Genomic DNA, 20,409 nt, shown 5'->3' with positions numbered 1-20,409 from the left:
CACAGTTGCAGTGGACAGCTGAAGGGCTGCACTTTGGAGAGCCAGGTAGAAGCCATGGTAGAAGCTCCTGGCCTCTCTCTCATCCTCTCGCCAGGGCAGTTTAAAGCCAGCTGGTACTCTATTTGTGAGTCCCTGGTATTTACCAGGTAGGAAAGCCTGACTTCGGAAACTCCTCTCCAGAATGCCCCCCACCCACCCATAATGTGGTTAAAAGGGTAAATTTTAAGTTGTTCACTAGAATAAACACTTACTAGTTTACTAGTTTACTAGAATAAACATTTTTTGAAAATTGCAGGGTGTGGCCAGCCAAGGGAAGAAAAAGGCCTTTGAGAAAGTTTGTTGGTAAGGCTTGGCCAGCCCTGAGGACATTGCTTCTGTACCACCCACCTGCTTGAGGAGTTATTCTGAAAGCATTCCCCCCTAGCACTTGGGGTCGGAGCTGAGAGGTCTGCCAAAGACCGCCATCTACTGGCCACAATGGAAAAGTGCATGAAAGAGAAAAATAATAAATAAATGAGGCAAGCATTGATCTCCTCTCCAAGGCCCCTGGAAACTGGTCTGTAACTCATTACTGGGTCCTGAACCCTTCTTTGAGCAATAGAACAGTAGCAATATTAATAATTTATAACAAGTTGAACCAAAAGTCAAAGAATAGTGGTAGCACACAGCTACTTAACAGTAAATCCCTGGGCAAGAGAGAAACTGAATATCAGAGTAAACTCAGCATCAGAATCAGATGTTTAAATATCAGCAAAGAATTAAAAGCCATACAAAGAAAAAGGATGATATGACTCAGGCAAAGGAACAAATCAAAGCTCTAGACAAGACACAGGACTTGAAAGAGCTAATCAATGAGGTTAATACAAATCTCCTAAATCAAATCATGGAGTTGAAGGACAACATGGCTATATTAGTCAGCCAAAGGGGTGTTAATGCAAAATACCAGAAATCTGCTGACTTTTATAAAATATATTTATTTAGGGTACAAGCTTATAGATACCAGGCCATAAAGCATAAGTTACTTCCCTCACCAAAGTCTATTGCCACATGATGGAGCAAGATGTATGCTGACATCTGCCGGGGTTCAGGGTTCCTGGTTTCCTCTCTTCCCAGGTCTTGCTTCTTTCCGAGCTCAGGGTTCCTCTCTTCCTGGGGCTTGCATCTCCTTCCTCTGTGGGCTTACTTCCCAGGGCTCCAGCTTAAGACTTAAGCATCAAACTCCAACATTAAAAAAGTTCCAACTCTGTCCTTTGCCATGCCTTTTATCGTTGAGTCCCCACCCACCAAGGGGCAGGACTCAATGCCCTACTGACATGGCCAAATCAAAGCCCTAATCATAACTTAATTACGCCCAGGCACAGAGCAGTCTACAAACATAATCCAATATCTATTTTTGGAATTCATAACTATATCAAATTGCTACAATGGCTAAAAAAATAAAAGACATAAAGAAGACACTAAGTGGACGTGGATGACTCAAGTGACTGAGCTCCTGTTTCCCAGGTGGAGGATCCAGGTTCGGTTCCCAGAACCTCCTAAAAACAAAGACAAACAACAAACAAAAAATGAAAAAACCAACTCATGGGAGTTGGTGTGGCTCAGTGGTTGAGCACCAGGTTCCCATATACAAGGTCCCAGGTTCAATCCCCAGCCCAGTACCTCAAAAAAGAAAAAACAAAAAGCAAAAAACAAAACAAAAAAAAAAACAGGCACGAAGTGAGCACAAAAAGAAAAATGTGAAATCTTGGATAGAAAAATAACAGAGGCAAGCAGACTTGGCCCAGTGGATAGGGCGTCTGTCTACCACATGGGAGGTCCGCGGTTCAAACCCCAGGCCTCCTTGACCCATGTGGAGGTGGCCCACAGGCAGTGCTGATGCGAACAAGGAGAGCCCTGCCATGCAGGGGTGTCCCCACGTAGGGGAGCCCCACATGCAAGGAGTGTATCCTGTAAGGAGAGCCACCCAGTGCGAAAGTACAGCCTACCCAGGAATGATGCTGCACACACAGAGAGCTGACACAACAAGATGATGCAACAAAAAGAGACACAGATTCCTGTGCCGCTGACAACAGAAGCGGACAAAGAAACAAGACGCAGCAAAAAGACACAGAGAACAGACAACCGGGGTGAGGGGGGTAGGGGAGATAAATAAATAAATAAAAAATCTTTAAAAAAAAAAAAAGAAAAAAGAAAAATAACAGAGATTAAAGGGATGAAAGACACAATAAGTGAGATTAAAAATATAATAGAGGCACACTAAAGCAGATATGAAATCATGGAAGAATCAGTAACAAAGAGGAAAGAATAACTGAAACTAAAGAAAGAGAACAGATTAAGAAAAGAATGGAAAAAATTGAGCAGGGGCTCAAGGAGTTGAATGAGAACGTAAAGTGCACCAATATACAAGGGAGTTCCAGAAGGAGACGAGAAGGGAAAAGCAGCAGAAAGAGTATGTGAGGAAATAATAGCCTAAAATTTCCCAACTCTCTTGAAAAACACTGTAGCAGTTTAATATTATTGATGAATTCCAAAAAGAAATCTTGGATTATGTTTGTAAACTGGTCTTTTCCTCTGGGCATATTACATTATATTGGATTATAAGGTTTACTTAATCAAGTAAATCTCTTGTGCCAGTAGGGTACTGAGTCCTGCTCCTTGGTAGGTGAGGACTCAGATAAAAGGCATGGCAAAGGACAGGGTTGGAGGGTTTCTAATGTTGGAGTTTTGATGTTGAAGTTTGATGATGAAGTCTTAAGCTGGAGCCCTGGGAAGTAAGAACACAGAGGAAAGAGAAGCAAGCCCCAGAAAGAAAGGGACCCTAAGCCAGGAAAGAAACAAGCCCTGGGAAGAGAGGTACCCTGAGCCCAGAAAGAAGCAAGACCTGGGAAGAGAGGAAACCAGGAAGCCTGAACCCTGGCAGACGTCAGCAGCCATCTTGCTCCAATATGTGGAAATAGACTTTGGTACAGGAGGTAACTTATGCTTTTTGGCCTGGTATCTGTAAGCAACTACCCAAATAAATACACTTTATAAAAACCAACCGATTTCTGGTATTTTGCATCAGCACCTTTTTGGCTAACTAATACAGACATGAATATATACGTCCAAGAAGCACAGCGTACTCCAATTAGAATAAAGACCTATCCCAAGACACATAATATGTAGAATGTCAAATGCCAAAGATAAAGAGAAAACTCTGGGACAAGTGGATGTGGTTCAAGCAGTTGGGCGCCTACCTCCCACAAGAGAGGTTCTTGGTGCCTCCTAAAGACAACAAGCAGATGCAATGAGTAGATGCCATGAGCAGGGAGAATATGTGGCTAAGTGGTTGGGCACTCACCTCCTACATGGGAGGTCCCAGGTTTGGTTCCTGGTGCCTCCTAAAGAAAACAAGCACACAATGAGCAGGCACAACGAGCAGACACAGAGAGCACACAAGGGAGCCATCTCAGGGATAGGGAGGGGAGAAAATTCTGAGAGTAGTAAGGGAAGAGTGAAACATCACATACAAGGGACATCCAATAAGACTTAGTGCAGATTTCTCTTCAAAACCATGGAGGCAAGAAGGCAGTGGAATGATATAATCAAGGTACTAAAAGAAAAAAACTGACAGCCAAGAACTTTTTTATCCAGCAAAACTGGCCTTCAAATATGGCAGTGAGTTTAATATATTCACAGATAAACAGAAACTAAGAATTCATAAACAAGAATCCAGCTCTGCAAGGAACAGCAAAGGGAGTTTTACAGCCAAAAAGGAAAAGAAAGGAGAGAGAAGCTTGGAGGAGAGTGCCAAAGTGAAGACTATCAGAAACGGTAACCAAAAGGGTAAAAAGATGGACAAAAATAAGAGATGACATATGAAAGCCAAAGGATAAAATGGCTGTGAAGTAATGCCTCTATAGAAATAACACTGAACATTAATGAATTCGACTCCCAGTCAAAAGACACAGACTGATAAAACGGATAAGAAAACATGAGCCATTCATATGCTACCTGCTCAGACTCACTTTAGGTCCAAGGATGCAAACAGACTGAAAAAAGAAAGATTGAGAAAAAACATTTCACAAGAATAGTAACCAAAAGAAAGCAGGGGTAGCTATACTGGTATGAGACAAAACAGACTTTAAATGCAGAAAAGTTGTAAGAGACACAGATGGCCATTATATATTAATAAAAAGAATAATCCATCAGGAAGGAGTAACAGTCATAAATACCTATGCATGTTACCAGGGTGTCCCAAAATACATGAGGCAAACTCAGGCAAAACTGAAAGGAGAAATAGTCGTCTCCACAACAACAGTTGGAGACTTCAACACGCCACTCACATCAATAAGACAGAACAACTAAACAGAAGATCAACAAGTAATAGAGAACATGAACAATATGATAAACAAGCTGGACCTGACGGACACATACAGAACACTGTACCCCAAATCACCAGGTTATACCTTCTTCTCAAGTGCCCATGGATCTTTCTCCAGGACAGACCACAAGTTGAGCCACAACAGAGCTCTCAATAAATTTAAGAAGACTGAAATTATACAAATCACTTTCTCTGATTATAATGGAATGAAGCTAGAAATCAATAATTGGTGGGAAAGCAGAAATTCTACAAATATACAGAGGCTAAACAACACACTCCTAAATAATCTGTGGGTCAAAGAAGAAACTGACAGAGAGATCAGCAGATATACTGAAATGAATGAAAACAAGAATACAATTTATCAAAATTTATGGAATACAGGGAAACGGGTGTGGCTCAACCAACTGGGCTCCCGTCTACCATATAGGAGGTCCAGGGTTCGATGCCCAGGGTCTCCTGGTGAGGGCAAGCTGGCCTACACAGAGACCTGGCTCACATGGAGTGCTGGTTCATGCAGGAATGCCACCCCATGCAGGATTACCGCCCTGCATAGGAATGCCATCCAGAGTAGGAAAGCCGCCCCGCACAGGAGTGCCAGCCGACACGGAGAGCTGGTGCACCAAGATGACACAAAAGGAGACACACAGGAAAGAAAATAAGAAGACACAGCAGAACAAGGAGCTGAGGTGGTGTAAGAGAGTAATCACCCCTTTCCTACTCCGGAAGGTCCCAGGATCGGTTCCTGGAGTTGCCTGACAAGAATACAAGCAGACACAGAAGAGCACACAGCAAATGGTCAGAGAGAGCAGACAACAGGGGGAGGCAGGAAAGGGGGAGCAGAAATAAATAAAATAAATCTTAAAAAAAAAAAATTAAGGGAATACAATGAAGGCAGTGCTGAGAGGGAAATTTATAGCCCTAAATGCCTATATTAAAAAAGAGAGGCTTGAGGCTGCTGGGAGCAGGGCTTTCCCTGCTGCCACCACCAGTTCCATTTGTCCCTCCGGGTCCACGCGTGGGTGTTCCGTCACATTCTTTTTCGCTGGTCAGCCACCCTGGGTTTAGCCAGGGAACATTTGGAAACAAGTTTCCCTGTTTCTCCCCATTTTAGGTGTTCAGGCGCTTCGTGGAGGTTGGCCAGGTGACCTACGTCTCCCTTAGGCCTCAAGCCGGGAAGCTGGTCGCAATTGTAGATGTAATTGATCAGAGCAGGGCTCTGGTTGATGGACCCTGTGCTCAAGTAAGGAGATAGGCCATGCCTTTCAAATGCATGCAGCTCACCAACTTCATCCTCAAGTTCCCACACAGTGCACATCAGAAGTATGTCCCACAAGCCTGGGAGAAGGCAGATATCAATATAAAATGGGTAGCCACAAGATGGGCTTGTGGAAAATTGAGGCCAGAGAAAGGAAAGGAAAGATGACAGATTTTAATCATTTTAAAGTCATGAAGGCAAAGAAAATGAGGAACAGAATAAATTAAGCATGAAGTTAAGAAGCTTCAAAAGGCAGCTCTCCTGAAAGCTTTTCCTAAAAAACCAGCTGCTGCTAAGGTTCCAGCAAAAAAAAAAAGGACCACTGTGGCCAAAAAGGCGTCAGCCCAGAAAGCCACAGGCCAGAAGGCAGGGGCTCCAAAAGCTCAGAAGAGTCAGAAAGCTCCAGCTCAGAAAGCTCCTGCTCCAAAGACATCTGGCAAGAAAGCATAAGAGGCTGTTATAAAAGTAATAAAGGTTCTTTTTGACAACAACAACCAAAAAAAAAAAAGCGGAAAGCAGATGTAGCTGAAGTGGTTGAGTGCCTGTTTCCCATGTACAAGGTATAGGGTTCAAGCCCCAGTACCTCCTAAAAAAGCAAACAAACAAATGAAGAAACCAACTGTCATTGGGGAATGGATGTAGCTCAGTGGCTGAGCTCTTGCTTCCCATGTACGAGGTACTGGGTTCAATACCCAGTACCTCCTAAAAAAAAAAAAAAAGAAAAAAGAGGAAAGCACTATAATTAATCAAAGATCTAACTGAACAACTGGAGAAATTAGAAAAAGAACCACAAACCAATCCCAAAGCAAGCAAAAAGAACTAACCAAGATTAAAGCAGAAATAAATGAAATTGAAAGCAAAAAAAACAGAGAAAATAAAACCAAAAGCTGGTCAAGAAAGTTTAAAAAAAAAAAGCTTCATGGAACTGTACAACACAGTGAACCCTAAGTTAAACCATGGACTATAGTTAATATTTCAACTATAAATATATGCTTTCATCAATTATGACAAATGTGCAACACCAATGCAAGATGTTAATAATAGAGTGGTATATGGAAACCCTGTATTTTATGCATACTTCTGTAAACCCACAACTTCTCAGATAAATTAATTTGATTAAATAGGAAACAACCCTTCTGCAAGCCCTGAGAAGAGTCTTCATCCTATACCAGTCAGTCACCCTTTCCAAGCTAGAGCTGAATTCAGTAAGACTTAAGGACCTTCCATTCTAGATAACAATGGCATTCAAAATCTTTGACTACAAATTCACAGCAAGAATTAACTTGATAATTGCCGAACATTGTATGTCCTCCCATGGCCCACTGGATGGAACGTGGGAGAGTGTGGGCTATGGTATGGACCACAGGCCATGGGGTACAGCGATGCCCAGAGATATACTCACCAGATGCAATGGATGTGTCATGATGATGGGGGAGAGTGTTACTGTGGGGGGAATGGTGGGGTGGGGGCAGTGGGGGTGAATGGGTACTCATATTTTTTGAATGTAATATTTTTTTTTAAATGAATAAATTGAGTAGAATTTGAAAAAATTTTTAAAAATTAAAATAAAAAAAAAGAAATTAACTTGACATCACAGGCCTATTGATACATATATACATGTAACTGAAACAAAAAATTTCCCACAATTTTATTTAATCTGATGTGCTTTTTTATTTTCTATTTTTGATCTTTTGCTAAATTTGCTGATCACAAATGGGTAAATTTTGTTACCACTGCTGGGTTACTACCTAGAGTCTAAATAACACTACTCTGAGAAAATGGTTTTCGGTCTAGAGTACATGTACCCCCAGGGAAATACAAAGATTTTTTAAAGGATTCATAAGCAAATATGGTTTTCAAGTAATCAATTTCTAGATTCTCAACTCTCATAAATATTCTTTCCTAAAACAAAAGGTTGTTTAAGTGCAGATTCTTCTTCCCATTTCCCCTTTCATAATCACCCTTCTCCTACTTAACAAAAGAAAGGCTTTTCAACCATCCCAAATTGTATTAAAGTTCACTACCTTGTTGTGTAAAAACTCATCTGTGGAATGAAACCAAAGGGGAAATTCAAAATATCCCTGTCAATAATTAAAAAGTGAATGAATAATAACCAGGTAACAAATCTTTTGGCATATCAGATGATAGCAAATTCTTTGCTTTCTTTTTTTTTTTTTTCTTTTTCTTTTTTCTTATACACTTTATTTCGGTTTCAAAAAATAAAATAACAAATGTAAGGCAGCATAACAAACCATGGAAACACTACCTTAAAAAATCCTATCCAGGCACTTTATCCTATCCAATCTCCAAAACAATTATTTCTCCAGTGCTCTGAAAGATGAACAAATAAGGAAAGATTGGTCCCGTGACATGACCAAGGCCTTTGCTTTCAACAAAACTGAAGGAAGACCTAATTGAGTTGTCAGCCAATAGAATAAAAATACTTTTGAAGATAGAGCATTATATAATTTAATATGTAATTCAGAAAGAGTTATGAAAACTGAGTAACTGCTACTATAGTAAAACTTCTTCCATTTCTATCTTCTTATTTATCAGACAAAGGGTTTTCAGAACTTGTGTCTTCTTGAAAAAAAAGACTGAAATGGAAATCATGCTGAACCCTATCTTATTCTAATAGTTAATAATATTCCTAATTTAATAGGGACATCCAATACACATCTCAGAAGAACTGTATTTCCATTAAGTTTTACATTTTAATAATTATTTTTTAAATGTATAAAATATTTATGGCATGATCAATTGTGTACTTTCAATAATCGTAATAAACACAATTTATGTGCATATTTTTAATGCAGAAATAAATGATAAAAAATTTTTTAAGGCTTTCAAGCAAAAAAATATTACTTTAGGGGAATGGTTCTCAAAGTATGGTCCCTGAACCAATAGCATCAGCATCACCAGTAATTTGGTAGAAATGAAAATTCTTGGACCCCACCACAGACCTAGTGAATCAGAATCTGGGATCCAGCAATCTTTAACAAAGCCTCCAGGTAATTCTGATATACACTCAAGTTTGAAAACCACTGTTTTAGAAAAAAATTGTAAGGGAGACAGGAAAAAGACAACCCAATTCAAGGAGGAAAAAATGTTAAAATTTCTGCTCAAGAGCTTGTTCATGTATTTTTTTTTTTTGCTAAATAGATGGTGGTAAATATTAAATCACTATGATATTTTAGTACTACGGGATATGTGTAAAAGTATGAAGTTTTAATTTAAAATGTCACTATTGGCAATATGATACCATTTTATCCTTCACATACTTTCAGGAAAAAAAAATTTTAATGTCAACTTTAAAAATGTGTGAGGAAGGTATATATGTAAATAGTTCAGGGATACATAAATTAAAAAGTTGAATGATCACTGAAAAGAAGTTCCCAAATTGTGGTCATTGCACTAGCAATATTGGAATAATCTATGCGTTTATTAGATATGTAAATTCTCAGGTCCCATTCCAACATACTAAATCAGGACTCCAAGGATGGAACACAACATTCTGTGATTTAGCAAGTCCTCAGATGATTTTTATCCACTAAAATTTGAGACCCACTGGCCTAGACTAAAAGAGTGGTTCTCAAAACTTAAGTATGGGGAAACAGATGTGGCTCAAGCAACTGGGCTCCTGTCTACCATATAGGAGTTCTAGGGTTCAATGTCCAGGGCCTCCTGGTGAAGGTGAGCTGGCCCACATGAACTGAGTACTACCCCACGCAGGAGTGCTGCCCCACACAGGAGTGCTGGCCCACACAGACAGCAGGCCCACGCAGAGGGCTGGCACAGTAAGATGATGCAACAAAGAGAGACACAGAGGAGAGATAATAAGAGACACAGTGGATCAGGGAGCTGAGGTGGCGCAAGAGAATGATTGCCTCTCTCCCACTCCAGAAGGTCCCAGGATCAGTTCCCAGAGCCGCCTAATGAGAATACAAGCAGACACAGAAGAACATACAGTGAATGGACAGAGAGAACAGACAACAGGGGGAGGTGGGGAATAAATAAATAAATCTTTTTAAAAAAAATTAAGTATGGAGAAGTATAAGTGGGTCAAGCAGTTAGGCGCCCGCCTACCACATGGAGGTTCCGGATTTGGTTCCTGGTGCCTCCTAAAGAAGATAGCAAGACAACGAGCTGATGCAATAGGCTGGTGCAGCAAGTTGATGCAACAAAGGGACACAACAAGGGATACAACAAGCAGGTAACAGATGTGGCTCAAGCGATTAGACACCTCCCTCCTACATCGGAGGTCCTGCGTTCAGTTCCTAGTGTCCTAAAAAAGACGAGCACACAGAGAAGGCACACAAAAAACAGACACAGAGAATAGACAGTGAGCGCAAACAACAAGGGGAGGTGAATAAATAAAATAAATCTTAAAAAAGAAAAACACTTTAAGTATGCACCTTAATCACCTGGAGGGCTTGCTTGTTAAAGCAGACTGCTGGCCCCATCCTCAGAGTCTGATTCAGTTTTTGGGGGGATGGGAGCTGGGGAATTTGAATTTTTAACAGATGCTGATGTTGATATTGCCGTTCCATGATCACACTTTGAGAACCACTGGTCTAGAGGACCGTGGAAACCTTATCCATATTTTCCTAGATAATACCCAAAATGTAAACCTCTTCCCTGACTGATCCTTAGGATTAAGTGCCCCCTGCTATGCTTTCAAGTATTTGCCTCACTAAAGTTCAAGTTTAGAGATCATGTGGCGTTCTTTCACTCACCACTGCTAGTTGGAGTTTAGGTTTTTCTGACTCTTTCTGGGCTATAGTTTCTGTCCAGACTGCCTTGCAGCAATTTGAGAGCCTTGAGCATCAACTTCCCAATTCGACCCAAGATCCAGAAGAACTTTAGAGATATGACTAGACCTTCATGGACCCAACACAGAAGCTTAACCTAACCTTGACCCAGATGTCTTCCCAGATGTCTACAGAAGAAAATTCCCAGAAAGACTCCACTGGCCTCTCATCCTTTCTCCTCAGAAATTTTAATAAAGAACCTGAGCAACTTGACTCTCAACCCTGGTACCCAAATCCTTTCCTCTCTATCAAAAGATCTACTCTAACAGCAAGAGAGGGAAAGAATATAAGGGAAAAGAGAAATAACTTTCCCTACTGGAAGAGTGGAATAAGGACATTGTTATCTCAGTGGAAAGAAATGTTTGAGAGGATGGTAAAACTGATATATCTCTACCTCAACCAATCTTATCCAATTGAAAGAGAGCTAGGAAGCAATCAACATGAGAGAGTTCAGAATGGATCAAGAAATGAAACATTCAGATGTGGCTGTATAATTTTGCCTGTATTATAGTTGGAATTCTCTTGAGAATGCTAGAATGGAGAATAATTATGACATGGAGTCAAGTTAGCCATAAAAATCATTCTAGCACTCTTCTTTCTTGCTAGTAATTTAGGATCACTATGCAGCAGGCTGCGAAAACTACTGTATGCCAGGGCAGACTAGGTTTTGATGACCCACAAGTTCTATGATATAATTTTTTTCCTTCTTGGATCTTTCCTTCCTACAATGATAGCAGTAGTTATCTGTATAGTTTGAATGCTTTGCTGACTTCAATTTACTTTAGTTCTACTTTATGTGTATGGAAGAACTAATTAAAATTGAGGTGCATTTGAGGAAAATAAAAAAAATTTTGGGAAACGGACTTTGGCCCAGTGGTTAGGGCGTCCGTCTACCATATGGGAGGTCCGCGGTTCAAACCCCGGGCCTCCTTGACCCGTGTGGAGCTGGCCATGCGCAGTGCTGATGCGCGCAAGGAGTGCCGTGCCACGCAAGGGTGTCCCCCACGTGGGGGAGCCCCACGCGCAAGGAGTGCGCCCGTGAGGAAAGCCGCCCAGCGTGAAAAGAAAGAGCAGCCTGCCCAGGAATGGCACCACCCACACTTCCCGTGCCGCTGCGACAACAGAAGCGGACAAAGAAACAAGACGCAGCAAATAGACACCAAGAACAGACAACCAGGGGAGGGGGGGAAATTAAATAAATAAATCTTTAAAAAAAAAAAAATTTTAAGATGGTGACTTGCTCCACATTTCCAGCACCTAAATATAATGTCTGCCTCATAGTAGGTATTAAACAAATATCTGATAAATAAATGAACATTTGTTGAATTAATTCCATGAAATATCAGTTTTAATATGACATGACTAAAGCTATTATTGGAGTAACCAAGCATCCTGGTTTGCCCAGGACTGTCTCTAAGAGTGCTGATAGTTCCGTGTCCCAGGACTACGTGGCCTACTACATTAAAAATCAACATTAAAGTCAAAAGACAAGGAAAAATCTGAATAAAATATTTTTCAACTTGATTTTCAATTCCTTTTTTTTTTTAGGAGGTACTGGGGATTGAACCCAGAACTTCGTACGTGCAAATCAATTCCACTCTTATACCTAGCCTCTAACAAGTGTTCTTTTATTATATAATTTAAGTACAAACAAAATCAAGGTTTATCTAGTGATAAAATTAACACTGGACTACCAAGAAATCTGACATTTTAAGACAGTTTTAGTATGTGTGTGTGGGAGGGGAGGAGGGGATACTTATGAACTTACCCTCTTTAGCCAAATATAACTCCTTAAATTTTGCTCTCTTTTGATTAAATTCTTGCTCAAGCTGCTGCTGTGCACGTAAAAATTCTGCATTAATTTTTTCCAATTCTGCTACCCGTTGCTGAAGAGAAGCTGGAAAAGTAAAATACTAGTTAACTTATTTTGTAAATTAAGTTACAGTAATAAATTATTATTTAATTGCACATATTTCTATTTATGAAACAAGTAGTCAAACTTCCTGCAAAAATCAAATATATTCTAGGAAATTCTGATTGAAAAAAAAAGTAAGCTACTGCTACTAGACTTAATATACAAACCGTGAATGAGTCATGTAAAGTGAAACAGCATATGTAATAAGAATCACATAAGGCAATTTCCCAAAAGAGAGCTTCTAGAATTTCTTTGTATAACTGACAGAATGTCAGTCTACTTCTGGACTTGTTAAATATTGGATTATTTGAGCTCTTTATTTGTAAATATAGCTATTTACAATTGAACCACTGCCAATGGTTCTAGCTTCTGTTTCTAATGTTAAGATTAAAATCTAGGGGAGCGGATGTGGCTCAAGCAGTTAAGTGCCTGCTTCCCACATGGAAGGTCCCAGGTTTGATTCCTGGTACCTTCTAAAAACAAACAACAAGCAAACAAACAAAAGAACCAATTCAGGGGAGCCAATGTGGCTCAGTGGTTGAGGGCCGGCTTCTCACATACAACGTCCAGGGTCTAATCCCTGGTTCTGGTACCTCACACACACACACATACACACACACACACACACACACAAAATCTAATGGGTTCCCTGATTAGAGCAGCCATACCAGCCTAACCTAACAGTCCAATTTCAAAATGATCCATTACCATTTGCTAAAATCATGATCAAAAACCCATTCATATAAAAAGGACATAGAATTGTATTCTGTATGAATTCTCAATAACTGAGCAATTATCTGGTTTTCAGCATAGTTTCCTACTACAAACTACCCCGGGTAATGATTTGCCTACACCTTTAACCTGATCTGAGATTACCTCTGAAGGCCTTTGGCCCTCCCCTGTCCAACCCATTACTCAATTTAACTGAGATTTTATAATGCATAGGAGAAAAACAGGGGCTGAGAGGGGGCAGGGATTACACCAATGATTTATCTATGGATAACAGAATTATGGATGATTTATTTCTTCCATATGGTTTTCAAAGTTCTCTAAAATGAGAACTTTGAAATAATCCTCTGACATAAAATAATGCACTACAACCAGTATTTCTTCATTCCCATGACATTCCCAGACTAGCCTCTGTTAAATCCCCAGATTTAACAATATCAAGGCAATCCATGGTAGAAAGTGGAAATGGCTGCTGCTCAGAGTTCCATGTTATTAAGAACATGCATCTTCTGGAATTTTTTTCTTAATTACCAACTTGAATCTACCTGAAATTTATATATATTTGAGGTTGGAACCATTTTGCGTAGAGCATTCTCTGCTGTCCTACTACCAAGTGGTGAATAGCCAATCAATTTTCCACTGATTCAAAGAGTCATATTAACCATATTTAAATTCTCATACATAATACATGCAAGTCTTTTTTAAAAATTACACAATGTGCTTGCTTCAGCACATTGGAACAATACAGAGAAGAATAGCATGGCCCCTGCACAAGGATGACACACAAATTTGTGAAACATTCCATATTTTTGTGTGAAACATTAAAAAAAAAAAGACTATGCAGGCATTTTAAGGAGCAAATATCTACAGTCTTCACATCAAAGCAAAGATTGATATGTGACCATGTGAACGTGTGATAACCTTTGAAGAAAAAGGGATGGAGGAATCCACTGGAGCGGGGAAATGCGCATTCATCTCATTTATCGTTTGAAATCTTCAAGGATAATTATGAGGTAAAAAAAACCAAAAACACTATCACCATAGATAAAACAACTTGCTCTTCGTGCTATTTATTTTTGCTGGTATTTTTATTGTGCAAATCCAATTTGTTAAAAAAAATTTAAACAACTTTTCCACTTAACACCTTAACATTACTGGTCGCTATTGATCACCACAAAAGGTAAGGAAGGGCCTGAGGGAATCATGAAGGAGAAAAAGGAAGATCTCTCTCTTCTTCACTTTCCCTAACAATTACCTCCTCACCTCACTCTGACCTTCCACCAACACACACACAAACACAAACACACACAGCCCCTGCTGTTCAGCATTATATTTAGGAACTGAGGTTAATGAATCAATAAAAATTGAAATGCAGTCTTGAAAACTGCAGCCAAGATGAAGTGTTTGTGCACTACTCCTCAGCCCTATCTTGGCTTGGACCCACAGCTCAGACTCAGTCCACACCCAGAGGCCGGCTGGCTCTCTCCAGGCTTCAGGACAATTTTTAATTCCAAGAATTGTGATCCCTTTGAGATTTCCTAACTCCCTTATTTTCACATTGTTTTGTTTTGAATAAAAATTAAAAATCCACCTCAAGTACTGCTAATGTATTGCAATTCTACCTTTATTGCTATATCTAGAAAAATCAATATACCCTGTTAAGAGAGGAAAGTTTACAAAGAGATACATCCTAATGTGTTAACAACCAGCCACAAATCAAACTGAAAATAGCTCTCACACACAAAATGCTATATTATTTTTCAACACAATAACTACCAGTTCACAATAATTAGCTAATCGTTCCTGTAAAAAAGTACTTAGCCTGGCATATAGAAAAAAAATTGATGTTAGGTGTTATTATTAAAATAGTGACATTTACTTAATAAATAAAGAAAAAAGGCAAATTATCAAGTGACTTTGTATATGGCCAGAAAAAAACAGAAGGCACTTCAAACCTCATGATTCTGACTCAATTCCATGCTTAGAATTCCAGCTCATACCCTTTCCTATTACCATGTTATCTTCACAGCATCATGGAATTAATTACCATTAATGCCAGCCTTCAACAATATTAGGCCTTCCGTAATTTATCAGCCAAGATCTCTTACAATATACCAGCCTTCATTAACCATTACACACATTCCATATAACAGTACCTTCATTTGAGTAACAGGAAAAAGGGGGACACTATCTTATGCAATGGCTAATTTTAATGCTTGACATCCAATGGGAAAAATTACTATCATATCACTTACTCAAAATGTCTGAATTAAGCAACAGCAGTACAGAAAGAAGGAAAAAAGAATATGGCAAATAAATGAAGGAAAGACCAAATAATTCTGAGATATATTTCCTCCCATGATTTTGAATGAATCGAGGAATGTGTAATATCATTTTTGTGTCCTTCTAACAAAAAAACAATTTTTTACGAAATTTGATGATGGGAAGCAGATTTGGCTCAACTGATAGAGCATCCACCTACCACGTGGGAGGTCCAAGTTTCAAACCCAGGGTCGCCTCTTGATCCATGTGATGAGCTTGCCCACACACAGTGCTGCCACGCGCACAAGGAGTGCTGTGCCATGCAGGCATGTCCTCCGCATAGGGCAGCCCCACGAGCAAGGAGTGCACCCCACAAGGAGAGCCACCCCACACGAAGAAAGAACAGCCTGCCCAGGAGGGGCGCCGCACACATGGAGAGCAGACGCAGCGAGATGATGCAACAGAAAGAGACATAGATCCCTGGTTCCACTGACAAGAATGCAAGCAGACACAGAAGAACACAGAGAGAGCAGACAACGGTGAGGGGGAAAGGGAGAGAAACAAAAAATAAATCTTTAAATAAAAAAAAATGTGATGACACATAAGCAATGGGGAAGGGAAAAAATGTCAAATTTCACTACAACCAGAATATTTTTGTTCAAAGTGTTTGAGGTCAAAGAAAATGTATATTTCAAGCAATACACAACATTACATAATCCCAGTAGAACAAAAGAATCTGAGCACGTCCTGAAACTCAAGGCCTTAAACTTGTGTATCACTGGATTTTAAATTGAACTATGACTATTAGATACAACCATTCAATGGAATAATATCAAGCCAGATAAATTATGTTAAAAGAAAATACAAAATTATACATAGCACAAAATGAGCTATAGAGTTCCTATTTGGAAAAATGGAAATGTTTTGGTAGTGGATGGTAGTGATGATAGTGAGGGTAGCCTAACACTGTGAACATAATTAACAGCACTGATACATATATCTGAATGTGGTTAAAAGGGGAAATATTAGGTTGTATATATGGTAATAGAATAAAAAACTTTTTTTTTTTAAATCCACTGAACTGCACTATACAGTGAATCCTAAGTTAAACCATGGACTACAGTTAATAGTAAAACAATAAAAATGAGCTTTCAGCAATTATAACAAATGTACCACACCAATGCAAGGTGTTTATATATGGGAATCCTGTATTTTATGCATGATTGTTTTGTAAACGCATAACTTTTCTAATAAAAAATAAAACTGGTTTTAGCAAAAAAAAAAAAGAATATGCCAAATTATATTCAGAGTGATTGCCTCTCTGAATCAAAAGGTAATTAGAGGATAAATTATGTTAATTGGATTTAAATTGAAAGGTAATGAGGTGGGGTTTTTTTTTGCTTTAATGGTCATAATCTTGTTTTATTGACTCATTTTGCTCATAAAAAGTACCCATAATTTATTCAATGATCTTAAACTATTTTAACAGACAAAAATTATCATTTTTTAAACACACTTGGGGAACAGATGTGGCTCAAGCAATTAAGCTCCTGCCTACCACATGGGAGGTCCCTGATTCAATTCCCGTGCTTCCTAAAGAAGATAGTGAGCTGGCGCAATGGGCAGATATGGCAAGTTGACACAACAAGAGACACAAGAAGAAAAAACGTAATGAGAGACATAACAAAGCAGGGAACAGAGGTTGCTCAAGGGATTTGGTGCTTCCCTCCCACACCAGAGGTCCCAGGTTCAGTTCCTGGTGCCTCCTAAAGAAACAAGGAAGATGAACAGACACAGTAAATACAAACAACAAGGGGCTGGGGAGAAATTAATTAATTAATTAAACACATTAGATTTTCCCAGGACTAACAATTTGCTAAAATGGATAAATTTCCTAAAACATATAACCTCTTCTGTTTCAGAAGTGTCCTTTTACTTAGCAAGCCTCCTTCAATCTGTGCTCTAAATCTCATCACCTCCAGCCTCTTAATTATTAAAAAGATTATAGTAAATCTACCCACCAAATTATGCTTTGTTTAGACTACTTAAATAAGTCTATAAACTTGGCATGTATCAATGGAAGGGATGTTAAAGGAGAGAGTAAGAGTGAGTGGAGCTGGCAGTGATTACTAATCTAGAGAACACTCATCACAGACAAATATCAGTCCACATACAGGTAACTGGGTTAACATTTCCAATCACATTACAATAATAGATCAAATAAATATGGCACTTGGGAATTTCCGTTATCCCAGTTGCTCTCCCCTTTGTAATACAGTTGGTCAAAATTCTACATCAGACACGATACTCTGATCCTGAGAATGTTAGCACAGGGTCTAGTGGAAAGAGTATCTCCTTTCTTCTGGGGACTACACTCTTAATAATGTAGTGTAAATACACAATAGCCTTTTTTGGTTCCCAACCCACATTATTACTGATAGCCTATAAGATTAATGTAATTTAACACTGTCCTTAAAGGCTTCTCACAGTAAGTCAAGCCTCCCTCCAGTCTATACTTGGTTCAGTTTTAGACAAGGTGCTGAATTTTTACAAAGTGAGAAGTAAGGACTAAAGAGGGAAGCCTTCGGGCACTTAACCTAAAATCTCAGTACAGGCTGATAGTAATAGATTAGAAAGAATGTTTAATTCACTACAAACTCATTCCAACCATCCTCAGTATCAAATCACATTTCTTCATCTTATTTATGATTTCATCAACATTGTAGTCAAACGTCTCACTAAAATTCAAATATAAAGCAAACTACAATTTTGGAATAGGGGAAACTTGTGTTCCAACTCAAGCTTCAATTATATAAATACAATTGTAGGGCAAATAGTTTGACCTATGCCCAGGATCACCACTGTTATTCAACATTGTACTGGACGTTCCAATGATAGCAATTAGGCAAGAAAAGCAAATAGAAGGCATCCAAATTAGAAAGGAAGAAGTAAATCTTTCGAGAGTAGTTCCAGCAAAGATGGCGGAATAGGGAGCTAGAGGACGCAGTCCTCCCATCCAAACAACTATGAAACAGGCAAGAACTATCTGAAACAACTATTTTGAAACTCCAGGAGCCAGAAGAACACTGAACAGCATCCAGAAAAGAGCTGAAGAAAGAGGCTGATAACAGTAAAAACTAACAAACAAACAAAGAAAACAAACAGTAAATTGCTCTCTCCATACAGTGGCTACAAGAGCCCATCTCCCACTCTTGCAGCAGGCCACCTTGGGGTCCAGTCATTGACTAGCTAACTGGTGACAGAAAGGGACATAAAAACCCTCTTCCCCAAGAACAGGGGCAGCAGCTGATCACTGAACATGGCTTTTGATTACTGAATTCAGTTTGCTTGAGGCCCAACTCTAAGGGCAGCTATTGTTTCAACCAGCCCCAGACAATGTCAGCAGCAGCAACTGTTTCATTATTCTCAGAAAGGAGCAGAGGCGATGGAGATTTAAATAACAGCACTTCCTCAGGGCTGCCAGGGACAGTTAGCTGAAGGACTACATTTGCTGGGCAGGTCAGGAAACCTCAGCTTTGAGGAGCTGTTGAGAAGTTTTTGGTACCCTTCCTGATCCACTCCTTCTGGAGCCGGTCTGCTGTTCCCTCTTCACGGGTCCCTGGCATTGTTTTGGCTGGGAAAGCCTGACTTGGTAAAGTCTTCTCCAGGGTGACCTTCCTCCAAGAATCTGCCTTCTAGGCAAAAGAAGCTAGAGACAACTAAGAAGTATAAAAAACTATAGAGGTGGACAGTCTGAGACAAAGGCCTGCTGACTTCAAACACCCAGGAGGGGGAGATATGTCTCCTTGGAAACAGAGAGGGACAAATTCCTGTAAACAGGGGAAATCCAAAACAAAACACAAGCAAAAGCAAGAACAAGACAGACCCAGAAAAAGAGGGAAAACTCTACATTTGCCTTGGGCAGAACTTCCTGATAGGAGGACTGAAGCTCAAGAAAATCTCTGTCTTATCACCAGCTAGTTACAATGCCAAGAAACAGACATCCCAGGGAATAAATCCCAGAGTTAAATTTTTTAAATATTAAAATATACAGTGTACAAAAAAGAGTAAAAGAAAAATAAAGAAACAGTAAATGATGGCACATCCAAAGGAGAAGGATAAAAATATAGCAAACACCAATGAAGAAGAAGAGAATGCAGACATACTGAACAACATCTTTTGAAAAATGATCTTAAAAATGCACAAGAAAATGAAGGAAAGTACAGAGAAAGAACTAAAAGATGTCAGAATAAGCAGTGAATGGGCAATATGAAAGTCTAAGAAAGAGAAATCTTTAAAAGGAACCAAACAGAACTACTGGAGTTAACCACACTAACTGAAATGAAAAATGCCCAGGAGAGTTTTCAAGAGCAGATTGGAGCTGGGAGAACAAAGATTCAGCGATCTTGAAGACAAGACACCTGAAATGAGTTACACGGAAAGGCAGAAAGAAAAAATGCACATTAAAAGCAAAAATAGGGAATTGGATGTGGCTCAAGTGATAAGGTCTCCGCCTAGCATATGAGAGAACCCAGGTTTGATCCCTGGAGCCTCCTGGTAAAAAAGAAGAGAAAGTGTGCCTGTGTGGCAATCCAGTGCCTGCATGGCGAGCCGAGCACCCACACAGTGAGCCAAGTGCCCACATGAATGCCCGCGCAGCACACCGAGTGCCTGTGCGGTAATCCAGTGCCCACACAAGTGAGTCACTGCACCAAAATGATGACACAACAAAAGGGAGACGAGGGGGAGAGTGGAGATGAAGCGCAACAGAGACCAGGAACTGAGGTGGTGCAATTGACAGGGAACTTCTTTCCACATCATAGGACCCCAGGATCGAATCCCAGATTCGACTCCTAGAGAAGAGAAGACAAAAGAGAGAGAAATAGATACAGAAGATCATACAGTGAATGGACACAGACAGCAAAAACAGCAGGGTGGAGGCGAGGGCAGGGGAAGGGGAAAAAAAGCAAAAATAGCCTAAGAAAGCTATGGGAGGGAAGCGGACGTGGCCCAATGGATAGGGCGTCCACCTACCACATGGGAGATCCATGGTTCAAACCCCAGACCTCCTTGA

The 20,409-nt window shown here is 39.7% G+C and overlaps 1 protein-coding gene and 2 pseudogenes across 1 annotated transcript in view; 2 read left to right on the top strand and 1 right to left on the bottom strand.

Moving 5' to 3' along the window:
* Nucleotides 1-20,409, bottom strand: part of RABEP1 (rabaptin, RAB GTPase binding effector protein 1) — a 134,986-nt gene that overhangs the window by 89,169 nt on the left and 25,408 nt on the right. Inside the window, exon 2 of the mRNA XM_058283718.2 lies at nt 12,198-12,326. Coding sequence (XP_058139701.1) covers nt 12,198-12,326 — 129 coding nt within the window. The remainder of the gene's footprint in view (nt 1-12,197; nt 12,327-20,409) is intronic.
* LOC139437200 (large ribosomal subunit protein eL14-like) lies at nt 3,554-6,106 on the top strand (annotated as a pseudogene).
* On the top strand, nt 13,791-13,884 carry LOC111761939 (U6 spliceosomal RNA; annotated as a pseudogene).

Source organism: Dasypus novemcinctus, chromosome 21, assembly GCF_030445035.2.
Source record: "Dasypus novemcinctus isolate mDasNov1 chromosome 21, mDasNov1.1.hap2, whole genome shotgun sequence".
Classification (NCBI taxonomy): domain Eukaryota; kingdom Metazoa; phylum Chordata; class Mammalia; order Cingulata; family Dasypodidae; genus Dasypus; species Dasypus novemcinctus.
The sequence above is the reverse complement of the archived record's forward strand: the minus strand, read 5'-3'. Positions and strand labels throughout refer to the sequence as shown.